General features: G+C 44.7%; 1 protein-coding gene across 1 annotated transcript in view; it reads left to right on the top strand.

Moving 5' to 3' along the window:
• The window catches only part of LOC137258663 (FACT complex subunit SPT16-like), a 35,820-nt gene that overhangs the window by 4,526 nt on the left and 12,336 nt on the right, over nucleotides 1–18,958 (top strand). Inside the window, exons 6-18 of the mRNA XM_067796357.1 lie at nucleotides 401–547; nucleotides 3,244–3,395; nucleotides 4,075–4,247; nucleotides 4,766–4,930; nucleotides 6,050–6,162; nucleotides 6,798–6,965; nucleotides 7,314–7,429; nucleotides 7,695–7,777; nucleotides 14,885–14,955; nucleotides 15,356–15,480; nucleotides 16,919–17,054; nucleotides 17,564–17,690; nucleotides 18,209–18,327. Of these exons, the coding sequence (XP_067652458.1) occupies nucleotides 401–547; nucleotides 3,244–3,395; nucleotides 4,075–4,247; nucleotides 4,766–4,930; nucleotides 6,050–6,162; nucleotides 6,798–6,965; nucleotides 7,314–7,429; nucleotides 7,695–7,777; nucleotides 14,885–14,955; nucleotides 15,356–15,480; nucleotides 16,919–17,054; nucleotides 17,564–17,690; nucleotides 18,209–18,327 (1,695 nt within the window). The remainder of the gene's footprint in view (nucleotides 1–400; nucleotides 548–3,243; nucleotides 3,396–4,074; nucleotides 4,248–4,765; nucleotides 4,931–6,049; nucleotides 6,163–6,797; nucleotides 6,966–7,313; nucleotides 7,430–7,694; nucleotides 7,778–14,884; nucleotides 14,956–15,355; nucleotides 15,481–16,918; nucleotides 17,055–17,563; nucleotides 17,691–18,208; nucleotides 18,328–18,958) is intronic.

Below are 18,958 nucleotides of genomic sequence, written 5' to 3'. Positions count from 1 at the left end.
ATGTATGCAGTAGTCAGCATGGACGTTTCCTTTTTAATCCTTTGTAAAACTTGTGCAGTGACCTGAACACACACTTTTTTTGACCCAATCAACAGATCACAAGTTTGCTACAAGGAAATGAAGCTAAATTTCATGTCAGAAAATTGAACTGAATTTGCCTGAATTAGCTCTGATTTGAGTTATTTCCCTTTGTATGAGTTGCAACAGATAGGGAAATGGCCAACTTTGCCACTAAATTCAATGCATCATTCATTTCTTTCACCTAAATTGATATAATTATCAAGCATCAACAACAGTTGACAACCATCAAGATACTATATTCCAAAAGCAGGCAACTATTGCAATACCATCTGCCACAAAAGCTTAATTAATGTACTCTGTTGCCTTGTCTCCATTCTAGTCAGACATCAGTGTGCCGATGGCATATATCATGGCCCCAAAAGAAGAGCCTGAGCAGAAGACGATACAGAAGGCATGTCAGGTGACATGTGACGTGTTCCAGAAGTACCTCAAGGAGAACATCATGGAGATCATCGATGCTGAGAAGGTTAGAAATTCTTTCTGTGACCCTGGCTGAATGTGTGTCTTAGTTTTGTTTATGTTAATGATAAACGCACACATACACACACACATGCACACACACACACACACACACACAACAAATTTTGCTTGTGTGTTTTGGATGCATAGATTCTGATCTTAATTTTAGAAAGTACCTAAACACATCAACATATAGAAAAACAAAAATTTTGAAATGATTCAAAATTATAATGAAAATTTCAAAAGATTTGGACAGCATATTTATAATATTTGTAACTTATCTTACCATAGGTCTTATGCATATTACCACAAGCTCCGCTTAAGAGAGATCGGACAGTCTTTGATTTGTCATTCTCTAGAATGGCTACTTCATGTATTGATGAATGTACAGGAACAGAAGTTACATGATCTCCCCTCCCTTGCAAGCGTGGACTATAAAAAAAATTGACATTTTTTATTATCCTTCATGCTTTATTGCTTATCACCCCTTCCTTCGGAACAGTCGGTGGAAATATGAATCCCTTAAGATTCCCTAGAAGAGAACGTTCAGTCACTCACCTTGAGCCACCTCCCTTTTCCTGCCAAAAGCACCAACGTGACCATACACACACCAAATCTCACTCCCTGCTATATATGCTTCTACACAGGCCTACAAGGAAGCCTGAGTGGTGAGAGGGGATGGTTGGGAGGGCTTAATCTCATGAGTCAGGATAGGTAAAAAATATCAATTTTATCGTAAGAATTACATATATTTCCTTATTCTTACTTGTGCTTTATTGCTTACTGAATCTGACGGGGAAAAAGTGCCAGGTCAACCACCTTCGGGATTCTCTAATAGATTCTACTCAGATCCATGTTCACTTTTACACCTTTCTTGTGGCTGACAACCTTCTTATACCAGGTATGAGAAGTAATCCTTACAGATTATGTGGATTTAGATATTCTAGACGCCTTGTTGTCTAGATATCTGGAACTACCCATATATTAAGGACTATTACCAGAACTGGCGTTGCGACTCATATGTTAAGGTAAGAAATTTACCAACAACTTGGCGCTACATGCAGTTATTATAGCGGAGGCTGTTACTGCGAAACACCAGACTCCTGACAGCATTGGAGAGTTCCATGGTGGTGTGGTTGATTCACAACCAAGAAACGGCCATATCCAAACAGCTGTTGGAACAGACGTTCCTGTCAGCCAGTTTCCTTAATGACAGTGGCGGCATCACAGACAAGGCTTGGCACATTCCAAGGTGCAGGACCATTTTAGCAGACGCTCTTTCACGTCCACTCAAACCATCCACAGCGGAGTGATTGCTGTATGTGGAAGCCTTTCATCTGCTTTGTCTCAATTACGGCTGTCCTCTGATTGACCCTTTTACGACCTGATTCAACAATCCAGCTCCCGTTGTACATGTCTCCCATTCCAGATCCGGAGGCAAGGGCAGTCAACACCATGTCCTTGTCATTTGAGGGTCGGGACACATACGCCTTTCCACCACCAGTTGGCCAAGGGTTTCTGCATGTGGCTAAAGTTATTGCTCGTGCACATCGAGTTTCCAGAAGATCGATAAGTGGATGTCTTATGAGAAGTTTTGTGTACAGAAAGGACCTGCTGAACGTTTCTCCTCGGTTCATCACAGAGTTCCTCCTTCTCTTTAGGTCCTGGCGTCTCAAGGGCAACACTATATGGATTTATTCGTCAGCTTGTAACTCTGTTCTGGCGGTCAAACAGATATCCAAGGTGCCAGAGCATATAGCAGTGCTCAAAGCCTTCAAGCTGGAGGATCAGAAGGTCCAGTTTCATCCTCCTGCTTGGGACCTTAGCATGGTCCTTGAGCATCTGTGGGGTCTTCTTTACGAACCTTTGGACGTCTTTTGAGAACCTTTACAGAAAGACAGCTTTTCTCCCTTTCTCACCATTCAGCTATCTTGGAAGAGTGTTTTTGGAAATCCCGTAAGTCTTCCCTAGCCACTACCTGCGGGATCTAGCAGTCAAGAACGTGGAAGGTCTCCAGTCTTTTGGTCCACTGGTGGTTGACCGACAGTTCACCCGACCTTCCGTCCATTACTTAACTACTTCTTGTTACCTTATGGTCTTAAGGATAACTCCCTCCTAACACTGGATGCTCCTCCACTCTTCTGGACTCTTCAGACTTCTCTTTCTGAACATTCGTATACATGAGGTAGCCATTCTAGAGAATGGTAAATCAATGACTGTCTGACCTCTTCTAGGTGGAGCTTGAGGTAATATGCATAAGACCTATGGTAAGGTAAGTATTTAAATATCTAAAATATTTAGAATTTCATAATTTATTTCTGCATGCACTTGCGTAAAATCTACCGTGAACTGGTATTGCAGGTGAAACATCAATATTAGAAATTGTGGGAATTACCACCACACTTATCTTTTTGTGAGAAGACATGGCCCCGCACAGTTATTCTTGTTTAGTTGGTTGTAGAATTCTGATTGGTGATCATTGCAACCGATTGATTCTTAGAATTAACTGGAGCGTCATCTTCATAGCTAGCCAATCGTTTGTTCAGTAAATCTAGTTCACAGTCAACAACCGCAAATATGTTCTGAGGACTCCATTTTTAAAGGAGTCTGATCTCATCTTTTCACATTTCTTTGTCTCTAAGTACTGACAATGTATTGTATGAAACTCTTCATGCTGAATGTACAGAAATGTGTTGTTCACAGAAAGTGAAGCACTCCAAGCTGGCTGATGGTGTGGAGCAGGCCCTACAGAACAAGAAGTATGTGACAGGGGTGGACACCTCCCAGCTAGACATGTGTTACCCTGCTATCATCCAGAGTGGGGGCAAGTACTCCCTCAAGTTCAGCACCGTCAGGTAAGCCCACCCATGTTCACCTTCAATACGATTTCACATCTAGCATTGCGGGGCACTTGTTGCTTTTCACTTTGAAGTATTGTATCATCTAGCGTGTCAGAAACGTTTTGGTCATTAGTTAAGATCCTTGGTTCCCTTCAGTAGTATAAGTAATAAGGGCACTAGACCAGTTCAAACTAATTAGTAATTAATATCAATAACATGGTTCACACCTGCTCACAGTGGTCTTATGGTCGTCTGATTGGTTGTCAGCCGACACGACCGCTCACTACTGTGACCCAGTTTAGACATGTGTGCAATAAAGTTAATACAAGCCCACAGTCGTTGTCGCCCTTCCACAGTGAGCTTGTGTGAATGGGAGATGGGTTGTGTCATGTGGGGTTTTGGTGTTTTTGAAAGGTGGTCTAGAACCATGTTATTGATATTAAGTACTAATTAGTTTGAACTGGTCTTGTGCCCTTATTACTTACACTACTCCTTCATTTGGTTTCCAGGTTTTGCAGATGTGGTAAACATTTAAGATCTGCATCAGTTTGGAATTTTCTTTTCATAAAAAGACCAGTGAAGGTCCCTGGGTAGAGTACGCCTATTTGTGTGATCCTGCTAAATGTGGCATAAAACCCAACTCATTCACATTACCCCATGTTTGTGGAATGGACGGCCTCCTGTTGCTTTTCAGTGATGACTCTCCGGTTCACTTTGGTGCTATTGTCTGCTGTTTGGGAGCACGGTACAAGTCGTACTGTTCCAACATCTGCCGCACTCTCCTTGTAGACCCAACAGATGAGATGCAGAAAAACTATGACTTTCTGCTGAAGGTGGAGGATGAGATCCTCGGCAAACTCCAACACGGTGAGTGAGATGCTATTTTTTCATCAGTTTTACTAATCAGTAGAAAATAGAGGAGTCACTAATTATTGTCCACTCATGTGGTTTAGTGGAAAATTTGGAAAGGTTTCTTTTCCTGTTTAGGTATGGGACCTGTAAAAGTCCCAGATTAGAATAGGCCTTCAGCAATCCATCTTGCTATAAGCGGTGACCATGCTTGTTGTAAGAGGCGACTAACTGGATTGGGTGGTCAGGCTTGCTGACTTGGTTGACACATGTCATCGCACATGTCGTTGACACATGCACAGATCGATGCTCATGCTGTTGATCACTGGGTTGTCTGGTTCAGACTTGATTAGTTACAGTCTGCCACCATATATCTGGAATATTGCTGAGTGTGGCATGAAACTAAACTCACTCACTGTTTAGGTCAGGCAGATTGTTCGAGTGATGAACCATTCTGGAGATCTTTTGGCAACTGGCTGTACTTATTAAGTAAGATCATATGTTCTGTATATCTGAATGAGTGGTTCTTCCTCCAGGTACAAAGCTGAGTGAGGTTTATGAAGCTGTGATGAAGCTGGTCAAGTCTGAGAAACCCAACCTGATGGAGAAGATGACCAAGACGTTCGGCTTTGCAATGGGCATTGAGTTCCGAGAGGGCTCCCTCCTTATCTCCCCGAAGACTAATTCTCCTGCCAAGAAGGGTATGGACTCTTTGAAAACCTTTCTCTTTACTGGGGAGAGAGTATGATGTGGTCATGTTGGATAGAGAGTGTGATGTGGTCATGTTGCTCTTGGTAGTTAAGGGTTGTCATGATCAGGAACAATTCAAGTACTTGTTATTAACATTCTTAGTACAATCAAGTTCAAGAAATCATACAGGAATTTTTTTATGTGTGTTCTATTCCCTTCTGGACCCTGAATGAGTGATCAGGATCTGTTGAAATAACAGATTCAGTGCTTTTTGTTGTGCAGAGTTGTCAACTTTGACCATTTTAGGATGTGCTTATCATATGGTTGTGAACTCCAGCAATATGTTAACCAACTATTTTAAATCAGGAAATTATGCCGTCGATAAAATTTTGCAATTGAACAGTCAATACCAAAAATGCGACCATAAAATTTTTGCGACTTGCAAGATACTGATCAGTATATTCACTTTGCTATTTTCTGTTATGGAACACCAAAGCGTCACTTCACATACAGTGATTGCTTCCTGTTGTTTTGTAATGCCACGCAAGCGATACACAAGTACTGTCACTTTGATTAATTATCGTTATTAAACATCGTTACTCTGCTCTTTGACAACTTGATGATATGGACCCGTTGATGAAGCATGTGTACGAGAAGCATACATCCTGTTTGTTCGAATCAGCAAAACTATTGAACATCGACATGAAAAATCAGCTTTAAATAAATATGATGATTTATTAATGTGACACAGTAAACATTGCATTTTTCTCATTTATTTATCTCTCGCAAAATTTCCTGGTTTACAGTATTGAGTTCAAGATCAGAATTATTTTTCATCAATATAAAAGAATACTGAAAACACTGGTTTGTCAGACTACCAGGGAGCACTTTTCAGCACTTCAGAATACCCTCCCCGCATCGGTGTGAAGCCCATTTTTGGTTGTCCCCTGCCACGAGATTGGTTGAATATTGTTAAAAGCGGCATGAAACCATCCTCACTCGCTTGTGCACAACAGAACACCCTTCACTGTCATGGTTTTTGGAACATAATCATTTGAGTAATCAGTTAATTGGAGTTTCCCAGTTATTATTGTACATTTGAAGTAACTCATCTGCAACTTTGTTTTCAGGTATGGTGTTCAATGTGAACGTTGGGTTTTCTGGTCTGACAAATAAAGAAGGGAAAGATGAACACTCAAAGACATACGCCCTCTTCATTGGTGACACAGTTCTAGTCAATGAGGTAGGTTGGACATTGTTGGTTGCATGCCCTGTGCATTGGGAATATAGCCCTAGTAACAATTTAGGGTGTATACCGTCAAGATCAGTAACCCCTGCTTGTTGTAAGAGGCCACTAACGGGATTGGATGATCAGGTTCGCTGACTGTTTGACACATGTCATGGATGCTCATGCTATTGATAACTGGATTGTCTGGTCCAGACCCGATTATTTACAGACTGCTGCTGTATAGCTGGAATATTGTCAAGTGTGGTGTAAAACAAAATTCAAGGTCACATGCTCTGTTTATTGAGCTTGACAGTGAGGCAGGTAGATACTACTGCCTTGCATATGACAGATTACAAGAAGGATAAGAGGAAGTTTGTGCGTATTTTGGAACCATTCTTCTGGACATCTACCTATCAGCAGTCTAAACCAGCCTTCTGGACGTGCTCTTGTTAACAGGCGAAACGAAACCAACGTTCCAGATGTCTGCTTGTACTCAAACAAAATCAGCCTTTGATACATCTACTTGTCAGCAGGCAAAACCAGCCTTCTGGTTGTCTCTTTGTGAGCAGGCTAAATAAAACCAGCCTTCTGGACGTCTGATTGTATGGGTAGATAATCTGGTTGAATTCAGTGAATTATGTCTGTCCTAGGGTGCCCCTGCTTCAGTCCTGACTGGTGTCAAGAAACGTATCAAGCACATCGGTATCTTCCTCAAAGATGAGGAAGAGGAGGAGGAGGAAGAAGAAGAGGAAGAGGTGAAAGAGGAAGAAGTGCTTGGCCGTGGTCGGCGCACAGCTGTGCTTGAGAGTAGAACTAGGGTAAGTGCTCAAAAACAGCCCCAGACAAATTCATTGGTAAAAGTATCAAAATTCAGCTGAAACAAATTACAAAATTCTACTGTAGGAACATATTCTTTTTCCCTTTTAACAAATTAGTGTTTTTCTTGAAATTCTTTGTCTCTCGCATTTTTGGAAAAGATATTAACAGTTTGTTGCCAAATATCAGAATGTTGTAAAAGTTTGAATCATTTATTTCAATTTTTTTTGTGTGGTAAGATTCATATTCGGTATGTCTGAATGACTTGTTAGATGTTCATTGTAGTTTGGGTTCAGAGGTTGATAGAAGTAATAATTAGACATGATGTTAGCATCAGTGAATGTTTCCAGACGGATGTGTCTTCGGAGGACAAGCGACTGAAACACCAGAGAGAACTGGCCCAAAGGTTGAACGAGGAGGCCAAGGAACGACTAAAGGGGATGAAATCAGATTCGGGGGAGAAAAAGTGAGTCATGCTGGTGTAGAAACGATAATAAAGCCAACAATAATAGTAAAGATGTGATTACCGTGTTGACCATAATTTAAGCTGTATCCTTGATCTCAAGATCATCGCAGTGCATGCTTGTCTGAAATGGTGTCTGTTCTTCTAGTTATTGGGTTAATAGCACCTTATGGGATCTAGGGTCCCTCATCCATTCATTTTATGGTCCTTTGATGGTACTGTGAGGATCCTGTAAAGTATTGAAACTACTGTTGACATTCTTTTGTAGAGTGCGCAAGTCCAATGTCTCCTATAAGAGCTTCAACCATTTCCCTCAAGAATCAGAAGTTCGTGATCTCAAGATATATGTTGGTAGGTAAATATAGATATGTATCGGATATCAGATATATGATCAGGGAAAGAGTAACTGCATGATTCCTGACTAATAAAGCATGTGGCATCACAAAAACTGTATTCTTTTTCAGAAGAAGTCCTCCTTGGGGTACATATATAGCATTAAAATGTCCATTTAAAAATGCCTACGACAGTTGTAACAATATTGAATAAATATTTTACAAAACAAAAACTCGTTTTTGTCTTGTGAGACCACCCCTACAGGGCCCCCACCCGGGCCCCTTAACAGCCAAGAGCAGGTAACTCTCGCCGTGTACCTCATACCTCACTTTTCATGCTGTCGTCTTTGAGGACAGTCGTCCATCAGCAAGCTCTCATACTTAGAGAACCTACGAATTGAAGAGAAATGAGTGAGAAAGCTACGAAAACCGTATGTATGGTTCCTTTTTAACGCACGGGCGGTATTAGGAATGCATATTTCACTCTTTTTCATTCATGAAATGTTGTAACGTTCCGTGGCTACCGTGGTCTTCAGTCATGTGGCTGACAAGATGGCGGGCGGCACGTACCTGGTGGTTATTTCTTCTGCCTATTCTTTTAGGTGGTTTTAAATACAAACCGGATATTTGTATGGTTTTTTACCTTTCTTTTCCATGGTAAAGAAATCCTTATATGCTATTGTATGTTTTCATAAATAGCTTTCTTATTATTTAACGGTTAAATATCGCCAGTGCGTATTATTGTTTCTGTTAAATACTCATGTGTTTGTTGGATTAACGGGCCTTGCTATTAATCATAGCACGGTTCGGTTTTTTCCAGTTCAAGGTGTGTGCTACTTGTAACGCAAAACTCCCCCCGAGGGATAAGCATATTCTGTGCCTGCGTTGCTTGGCGGAGGAAGCTCACGACGAGCAAGGATGCGCCGTATGTCAGGACTTTTCCCCCAGGGCTCAAAAATCCCGTCATGCAGACTTGATCTTTTATAGATCTTTGATCCAGGCGGGGGGGGATATTTGGGCTCAGGAGCCGCCTTCAAAAAAAGCTAAAAAAGATATTAAGAAGGCGTCTTCGGCGTCAGTCTCGGGGGGGGATACGGCAAAACCAGCGAAGGGTACTTCGGTTCCACCTCCAGCGGTGGCTTCTACCTCCGCAGCACCTCCCACTGAACCCTCGCAACCGTTAACTTTTGATTTACTTTCGTCTTTGTTACAGCAGCAAATGGCGTCGGTGCATACCCTGATTTCGGATGCGATGTCCGGTCTCCGTCAGGAGATCGGCGTTCGTCCGGAGTCGGGTGTGTATCCGGCTTCGGCTTCCATGGGACTCCCCAGCCACGCCTCTGGCGCCGGTGTGGGGACTTCCATTAGGGGTGCGCAGGAACCGACTTTAGAGTCGGTTGCCAGCCACTCCGAGGTTGCCAGTGTTGGTCATGGGACCATGCCTATGTTGGGAGCGTTGCCGGCGATCCGCCACCCAGACTCAGTCTCGGGCGTCGGGTCTATGGCGTCGGGCCGCTCGGCTCTGCTCGGGCCTCTCTCTCTTTCGGATGTTCCCTCGACCGATCCCCCGGAGCTATCCTTAGATGACAGATCTGAGGTGTCACTCATGGGGGATCGCGCCGAGGAGATAATGGAGGAGGGGGAGGACCGGGGTGGGCCGAGTGAGTTTTCGTTTTCGCTCGGCGCCTCGCTGAGGCAGGTACGGGAGCGTATTGCTTCTGTCCTGCCGCAGGTCGTGGTTGCTTCGGCGACACCTGACCCCGAGGAATTCCGACTGCCGGGTGAGGCTTTTGCCCCAGCCAAGGTGGTGGATTCTCGGTTGCGCATCCTCCCTTCTATTTTGTCAGAAGTGATTAACCCTCTTTTAACGGGAGCGCGGTCACGCTTCGATTTGCCGGAGCTAGACCGACGTTACCTGATGGGTGATCTTGACTTGTATAACCCTCCAGTGGTCGACGACTGTATCTATGCATCGGTCGCCCTGGGGGGTTCCTCTGGCAGCTCCTTAGCTTCGGCTAAGCAAGGACGCCGCCTGCCTCCGTTCACCTCTAACGTTACTGCCCTCAAATCGGCTTATAGGTCGTTTGAGGAGCAGTACCGAAATGCAGCTCAATGCCTTAAGGTCACAATACACGCCGCATATACTTCGGTATTGCAGCGTCGGCTTGTTGACGGCGGCGGTGTTGAGGAGGAGTGTGTTTCCCCTACGCTCGCTCAACAGCTTACGGAGGTGCAGTCACATCTGGCGCGGGACTCGATCAGGTCCTCGGCGTGTCAGATGATGTCTGCAGTTATGGGCCTCCGTAGACTGTGGCTGTCCGTGGCACGGTATTCGCCGGCCACTCAACAAGCGCTACTTTCACTGCCATTCCGGATGGGATCTACTCTCTTCCCGGGAGCGGCATCAGTAGTCCGGGAGGCCGCGGAGGCTGTGTCTACATTCAAGGAGTCTAAACCCTTGTTAGAACAGCCTCACACTTCTCGTGCGCGTCCCCCGGTGCTTTCCTCCGCTTATCCTTCGGCTCCGGCCAAGGACTCTGCTAAGTGGGCACAGCCCTTGCAGGCGCGGAAGGGTAAGGGTAAGGGTAGGGGCAAGGGCAAGGCTGCGGCGCCCCAGCATCCTTTTCCGAGGAAAGGGAAGTCGGCCCCGGCTTCCCAGTAAGTCATCCTCCGGAGCCCTTGCAAGTGATCCCGAATCAAGCAGTCGGAGCACTGCCGACGTCGGGCATTCATTGCCTTCTGCCAAACCTTCCTGTGGGTGGCCGCCTTTCCCACTTCCTGTCGGATTGGGAAAAGGTAACCTCCAACCCCTGGGTCCTATCCACACTCAGGGACGGCCACTTACCACTATGGAAGAGAGACCCGCCTCCCTTTTCCGGAATTCGGCGCACTCCTGTGCCGGTAGTTCCGGAGAAAGCCGAGGTTCTCCGCGCCGAGGTTCAGTCTTTACTGGACAAGGCGGCCATCGAGGTGGTTCCAGGGGGCCAGGAACAAGAGGGATTTTACTCCACTTATTTCCTGGTCACCAAAAAGGACGGAGGGTTCAGACCGATTCTCAATCTCAAACGGCTGAACACTATGCTGCAGGTACCGTCATTCAAGATGGAGACACTACGGTCAGTGATCTCATCTGTAGAAAGAGGCGACTGGCTTACGTCCATCGACCTCAAGGATGCGTACCTGCATGTTCCGATGCATCCCGAGTTCAGGAAGTACCTGCGGTTCTCCTTCGACGGGGTATGCTATCAGTTTCGGGTGCTTCCCTTCGGCATCGCTACGGCTCCGAGGGTATTCACCAAGCTTATGTTAATCCCAGCGCAAGTGGCCAGGTCACAGGGCAGGTGTTGTCACCCGTACCTGGACGATTGGCTTATACGAGCACTTGCCGCTCACTTGAGTCGAGACGCAACATTCGCCATAATGTGTATTCTCACCAGGTTGGGCTGGATTATCAATCTCAAGAAGTCAGACCTAGTTCCTACACAGGATCTGATCTTCTTAGGCGCACAGTTCGACACAGCGAGAGGCATAGTCTCCCTGTCGCCGGATCGGATCTCCAAAGTTCAGAGAGTTGTTATGCAATTCCTCGAGTCCCCCTCGGCTTCGGCTCGGGTTTGGCTCCAGTTGCTAGGCAACATGGCAGCGACGGTGGACGTTGTTTGGAGGGCGCGGTTGAGGATGCGACCCATTCAGTACGCCTTGGCGCGAATGTGGCCCCACGGCAGGAGTTACGAGATGATTCTCCTCACTCCGGAGTGGCTCCTTCCTCATTTACGGTGGTGGACAGTGGTAGGGAATCTATCCAGGGGGTTACGTCTGGACGCTCCCTCACCAACCCTTTCAATTCAGACGGACGCTTCCCTCACAGGGTGGGGTGGCGTGCTGGGCGCCCATTCAGTTTCGGGCCTATGGTTACGGCACGAAACGCGCCTGCACATCAATGTGCTCGAATTGAGAGCTGTCCGGCTAGTGTTCCAACACTTTCGGGAGACGGTTCGAGGCTGTGTGGTACGTCTAGAGATGGACAACCAGACGGCAATGACCTATATCCTGAAACAGGGCGGTACGGTTTCTCCGTCCCTCCTAGAGGAGGCGTGGCACTTTCTACAGTGGTGCGACCGGTTCAATGTTCGGGTGTGTCCCGTGTATCTCCCCGGGGTGGACAATGTTCGAGCAGACGCGCTCTCTCGACGTGTCCTAGCTCCTCACGAGTGGATGTTGCATCGGGAGATATTCGGGATTATCTCCCGGTTGTTCGGATCGTTCCAGGTGGATCTGTTTGCCTCTGGGGGGACGAACCAGATTCCGGTGTTTTGTTCTCGGATACCGGATCCGAGAGCCATCGCTCAGGACGCTTTCCAGCTCGATTGGACGGACAGGGTATTGTGGGCGTTCCCACCTCTGCCGCTGATTCCCAGGGTCCTCTCGCAGCTTGCCACCCAACCAGCTCGACTGTTAGTGCTTCTTGCTCCTCTTTGGTCGTCTCAAAGCTGGTTTCCGGTAATGATGAGGTTTCTGGCATTGCCTCCTGTCCTTTTACCCTTTCGACCGGACTTACTATCCCAGAACGGAGCGCCGCACCCGAATCCCAGGATTCAGTGGGTGGCCTGGCCACTGTCAGGAATCGCCTCCAAGCGAGCGGAATTTCTGCACCAGTTGCAGACACAATTCTGGCTTCGCGGAGGGATTCGACAAACGTTCAATATGAGGATAGATGGGCCTGTTATGCGCGCTGGTGTGTCAACAGGGGGATTCTTGATCCCTTTTCTTCAACTCTAGTTGAAGTACTGGAATTTTTGCAGTCCCGGTTAGAGTCAGGCCTAGCCGCCTCTACTATCCGGGGCTATTCCACGGCCATTTCGGCATTCCATATTCCTGTTGACGGTGCTCTCTTGGGGCAGCACCCTCTTGTTCAGCGTTTTTTAGCGGGTGTGGATAGGATCCGTCCGACTGTCCGGCGGATTAGTCCCCCGTGGGACTTGTCAGTCGTTCTTGACTGGTTGTCCGGTCCTCTTTTTCACGAGCTATCGTCTCTTTCTCTCCAGCTGTTAACGTGGAGGGCTGCCTTTCTTGTGGCGGTAACGTCTGGCAGGCGGGTAGGTGACATTCATGCAATGTCAGCGGATCCTGCTTTGACCGTCTTTCACAAAGACAGGGTCAGTATTAGACTGCCGGATTCTTACCGTCCTAAGATCGCAGGCGCTTTTCATGTTACAGCGCCTATCGAGCTCCCTAAGCTCATGCAGCCTCCCTCGCCCGGTACCTCTCTTCGACGTGCTCACGTCTTAGATGTCCGTAAGACCCTTAGGGCTTATATCAAACGAACTGCTGATATCCGAAAAGATAACCAGTTGTTTTGTTGTTATGGCGGGGGAAGAGCTGGTCTGCCAGCGAACAAGCAAACCATATCTAGGTGGCTTGTCTCTGCCATTTGTATGGCATATACTCATAAAGGGTTACCTATCCCTAATGGGTTAAAGGCTCATTCTGTTAGGGCAGTGGCTACGTCACAGGCTTATGCCGCGGCTCTGCCCATTGAGGAGATCTGCTCTGCGGCTATTTGGAGCCGACCGAGCACGTTTATCCGTCACTACCAACTGGACAAACATTCACGGGAACGTGCTCGGTTTGGCCATACAGTTCTCACCAGTGGGCAGAGTCGTGATTCCCCTAGCTGAATGAGCGTCTGAGATCTCGACTTTGTTTATCATGAAATGTTCCTGGTGGTGGGTTTTCACGAAACATTTCTTGTTATATTGGTGACGGATATCCCCTGGTGGTGGTGTTTTTATATATATATATATATAAAAACAACAAAAACACAAAGAGAAACTACCTCTAGACGGTTTTTTCACTATTAGCGTCGACATACGCTCATATTTACCCTTGCACTGTTATTCCCGGCACTACTTCGCTGGTTTGGGGGAATATTTACAGTGAATGGCATGAGGTGTGGTCATATGTCCATCACCTTTGCTGGGTTATTGTCGATTGGCTCTTTCGGCCCTATGTTGCCACGCCCCCGCCTGATTGACATCAGCGGCTTGGTGATTGGGTAAGTGTATTCTATCTCTCGCAGCTTCGGCAGTGTATGAGAGTGTGTGTAGGGTACACATCAGCAGACAGAATGCCGCTCCCGACTCACGTTCGTTGGGAGTCTGTCTTATGCTATATATGTACCCCAAGGAGGACTTCTTCTGAAAAAGAATTATACAAACCTGTAGAGGTTATGAATTCTTTGAAGAATGTCCTCCTTGGGGTACGGCCACCCGCCTCCCCACATTCTGTCTGACAATCTCAGCATGAAAAGTGAGGTATGAGGTACACGGCGAGAGTTACCTGCTCTTGGCTGTTAAGGGGCCCGGGTGGGGGCCCTGTAGGGGTGGTCTCACAAGACAAAAACGAGTTTTTGTTTTGTAAAATATTTATTCAATATTGTTACAACTGTCGTAGGCATTTTTAAATGGACATTTTAATGCTATATATGTACCCCAAGGAGGACATTCTTCAAAGAATTCATAACCTCTACAGGTTTGTATAATTTTAGCTGATCCTGCTGTAAATGTCTGCAGATTTTATCACGACTATCCATAATAATAAGTAGTAGTATCGTTTTAACCTTGCTGCTTGTGTAATGTGGGGAAAAACAGTTCTTCCTAGTTTCGTTTAGATACATCTAATAGGAGGACTTAGGTAAGTTTGTCACATGCAGTAATATTCCAGCTATATATAATCAGGTCTGGACCAGACAATCCAGTGATCAACATCATGACCATCGATGTATACACATTAAAGGCAATGATGTGTCCACCAAGTCGGCAAGTCTGACTACCCTGTCTCATTAGTTGCCTTGTACAACAAGCATAGGTTGCTTCCATAATAATGAGTTTTGCAGATAATAGTATCTTTTAACCATCCAGCTTGTGCATGTGTAAGATGGGGGAAAACAGCTCTTCCTGGTTTCGTGTAGATACAGGTATTTGGAAGAGGGGAATTGGTTGACCACTGATGTGTAGGTAGTATTTTTAGTCTCATTAACAGCGCCAGCTTCTGTTTGACATGAATAACAGTATATAAATATGAGGTGTCAGTGGCAACAGGTTTTCATGGTTTTTCTTTATTTCAGACAAACGTTATGAAACAATCATCCTCCCAATATTTGGCAGTCCTGTACCTTTTCATATATCCACAATCAAAGTGAGTATTTCTACAGTATCGCTGTGCAACACACTATTGTCTTGGTTTCCAAACTTGCTGCACTTGACAATCCAGTGAAATCAGATGTGATAGTTTACAGTGGAATCCGGCAAGTTAAAAATACTGGCATAAAATCTCAGTTCTATCCTTGGCTTGTACATTTATCATTAATTTGAGTAGAACATGGAACATGCTTGGATTTTCCTTTATAAAACAAAGGGCTCAGAGGCTGTAGTAATTACTGTATGCTGTATGCAAGTTTATGAGCTGTTCGGATCGTTGATGATCGTTACGTGGAATGAAGAAAGATGATTATTGAAAGACAGTAAGTTGTTCAAACAAGTATCGTTTTAACCATGCCGCTTGTTGTTTGACCGCTGTGATTGTTTTTTGTGCCTAGAATATATCGTCGTCGGTGGAAGGCGACTACACATATCTGCGAGTCAACTTCTTCCACCCTGGAGCTACCCTGGGGAAGAATGAGAATGCCTTTCAGCAGCCGGATGCCAACTTCCTGAAAGAAATGTAACGTTACACATCAGATCTCATGTTTGTCACTGTGTGACTCTGATTGTTAATTAAATTCTACCACTCAGTGATAAGCCACAAGCATTTCTTAAATTCTGACCCCATATTTCCACAAGTATTGGCAAATATTTGTACAAATTACCCTTGTGTCAAACATACTTTTCAGAATATTTGGGACAGTTAGTGATGTGACCAAGGTGGAATATGTTGATGTTATCGTGAAGAGATCTTCAATTTGCTTTGACAAAATAGCAAATCAAAATATTGGTAATTGAGTATTCGTAGAATCTTTGTGAAGACGTAGCATGCATGACCAAGTGAAGTGTCTCTTTAGGTTGAGCTTTGCCCATGAAGACCAGAGTTGGTATAGGTCGTCAGCTACACATGCTTAATGCTTTGGGAGGTGGTGGTGGTGATGACATTAAGGGTGGGGCTACCCAGTTTGTTCAGGGCAGGTGGGGATTGGCATTTTTTTACATGAAAAGATATAAAAATCATGAATGGTGGGGTACTTGAATTTGTGCATGACATGGGGGGGGGGTTGGGGGGTCATAAACAAATACAGTCGTGCCCCGTTTATCTGAACACTTGTGTTTTTATTGAAATTGTCCAGATAAGCGAATTTTCGGATATCTGAACCATGGCCCATATGTACAAAGAAACAAACATAGTAGGCATCAATCTTTATTGATTACACATAAATAGATATCAGTGCATACATAAAATGTCTCATACCTGTTCATGCAGTTATGCTCGCTTGAAGAAATCTGTCATAGCTTTTTGCGCTGGCTGTGTAGAAAAGCGAGAGGTCTTTCGCCGGTCAGTTCGTCACTGTTGACATTCACAAGATCATTGGCAGTCACAGTAGCAACTTGTGCATAGGATCGTAGTGCATCGTGAAGTTCTGACAAGGCCATGTCTTCTTGAGGGTCCTCATTTGATTGGATATCTACATGACGAAAGCAGTTAGCAATTGTCTTTTCACTCACAGCTGTCCAGGCTTGCTTGATCACATGCTACTCAGAGGTAGTTAATCTTCTCACACTTCTTCTCACACTTCAAAGACTGCTGACTTCTTTCCTGTTACGGAACACGAGGCCCTCGGAAATCGCTTGTGTCAACATGCAGGTGCTCAGCCATCCGGATATACGAGGCAAAAAATGCACATAATTTAGTGTTTTGTATGTGAAAATGAACGTAATTTTACATGAATTCGTTTTAAGAAATTTTGCGTTCGGAAAGCGAGTTTTCCGGATATATTAGGTGCAACACTGTAGTGTCAAATAACAGGATATTCTGGTTTTCCAGACTCTTACAAACAGTGTCTTATCGCAGAAATACTGCTACAAACGTCATCTGTTCAAAGCTAAAATCGTTCATTGTGAATCGATTATGCAGGCTCACGCTGTTTCACCCATGTTCCTATATGTTCCAGTACGTATCGTAGCTCCAACACCAAAGAGCCTGGTGAGATCTCCGCACCCTCGTCCAATCTCAACACAGCCTTCCGACTCATCAAGGAGGTGCAGAAGAAGTTCAAGACAAGAGAGGCAGAGGAGAGAGAGAAAGAGGTGACTGCCAACAGGATTTATTGTTTGGGGAATGCCAAAAATAAGTCTCTAGAGAAGGGTCATAAACAAAACTACACATATTTAGCGAGGTTTATGATGAAGTAGACTTTGGTAAAGTATAAGTGATCTGCATATTGTTATCTCTGGGAGAGTAATGATGGACCCGTTGGTCTCTTTATGGTCAACCCTAAAGATAACAAGGACATGGAATGATTAGGATCATTATATTAAGTACGTAAGTGCATCAGGAACTTAGGAATGCATGCTTTTGTAGTAAATGATTCGTAACATAGGTTCATTTTTTGCAAGCTTCATTACTGAATTGTCCTTGTTAAATAAGTTGTATACTGTTCAGTTGTCTCCCTTAGCTTCTATTGTTCTGACTCCACAGCATGCAGTCTTTGTGGATTTCCCTGAAACAGTTGATGTATGCAGACTGCATCACTGCATTTGGCGTATCAAACTGGTGAACCGGTTAGTGAGAGTTTGTTTCTTTTTCTTTTTTTCAGGGCATTGTGAAACAAGACACCTTGGTTGTAAATCCCAATCGAGGAAATCCAAAGTTGAAAGATCTATACATCAAACCAAACATCGTCTCCAAGAGAATTTCTGGCACCCTGGAGGCTCACACAAATGGTGAGTCGTTCACTTTCAAGAAAGAAGTTTTTGTCCATAAAGTTTGCTCAGTACTGTACTTCTCAACTTCTAAAATGCCACTTTAGGAAAAAAGGAGGACATGGCTTGATAGTGGTGCTAGTATCTACATCTAAATGTTGGCAAAAGAAATTAGTTTATCCGTGAGAGTTGTATATCTTCTGATGTCTTTTGATGTGTTTCACAGACTAATAACCTGTGAACAGCGGGGTTAGAAGTAATTTTCAGTAATGCATGCTTGTAAGAGGCGATTAATAGGATCAGGTGGTCAGGTTTGCTGACTTTCCTGAGACACTTCATCATATCCCAATAGATTGATGTATATGCTGTTGATCACTGGATTGTCTTGTCCAGATTCGATTATTTACAGACTGCTGCCATGTAGCTGGAATATTGCAGAGAGTGGTGTTTAACAGTCATTAAACCTCAGCCCAGTTTGGCCATCATGTATTGCAGGATAGAGAAAAATAACTTGATTACATTGTGCCCCTCTGTCCCAGGTTTCCGCTTCACATCAGTGCGAGGGGACAAAGTGGACATCCTCTACAACAACATCAAGCATGCGTTCTTCCAGCCGTGTGACGGAGAAATGATCATCCTGCTTCATTTCCACCTCAAGGTCAGTCTCATGAACAGTGAACTGTAGTGTGTTATTGTCAGATCTGGTCCATTTGTTCATCTTGACATGATGTCAGGGAGAAACAGTTCATAGCTTGTTCCATTTTGTGAAAGGTCAGCTCAGGTGTTTTAAGAATGAGAAATCATGTGTGGGTTGTCGTCATACTGTGGCACCTTGTGTTTTAATTACCACTTGCCATGACAATTACTGCATATCACCATGATGGTATATTTGTCACTGTTTATATGTGAAATATCTATATGAATAGGGCTTGCGAGTCTTGAGAGACAATACTTCCAATACTAAGATGGTTCTTGGCTCTCTCTGTGCACACTAACTTGCAATACGTGAGCAAGGTTACTTTCGATACCAGATTTCCAGAACCAGTTTGAATCCAAATTGTGTGACCAACAAATATGAATTTACTAGAACGGACCCAGTGTACACCTATACTTGGCTGTCACAGCTGTTGACAGCTGTTAATAGTTATTTATTTTGGGGATGGTTAGATCGGAAATTTGTTGTTCCACCAAGGATTGTTGGTCCCTTACTGTCAACCAACAAACATGAAATCAAATCGAAAAAGTATGAAACATCATGGGTTCCCAATTGCACAGATCGATGCTCATGC

This window comes from Haliotis asinina, chromosome 12 (genome assembly GCF_037392515.1).
Source record: "Haliotis asinina isolate JCU_RB_2024 chromosome 12, JCU_Hal_asi_v2, whole genome shotgun sequence".
NCBI lineage: Eukaryota > Metazoa > Mollusca > Gastropoda > Lepetellida > Haliotidae > Haliotis > Haliotis asinina.
The sequence above is the reverse complement of the archived record's forward strand: the minus strand, read 5'-3'. Positions and strand labels throughout refer to the sequence as shown.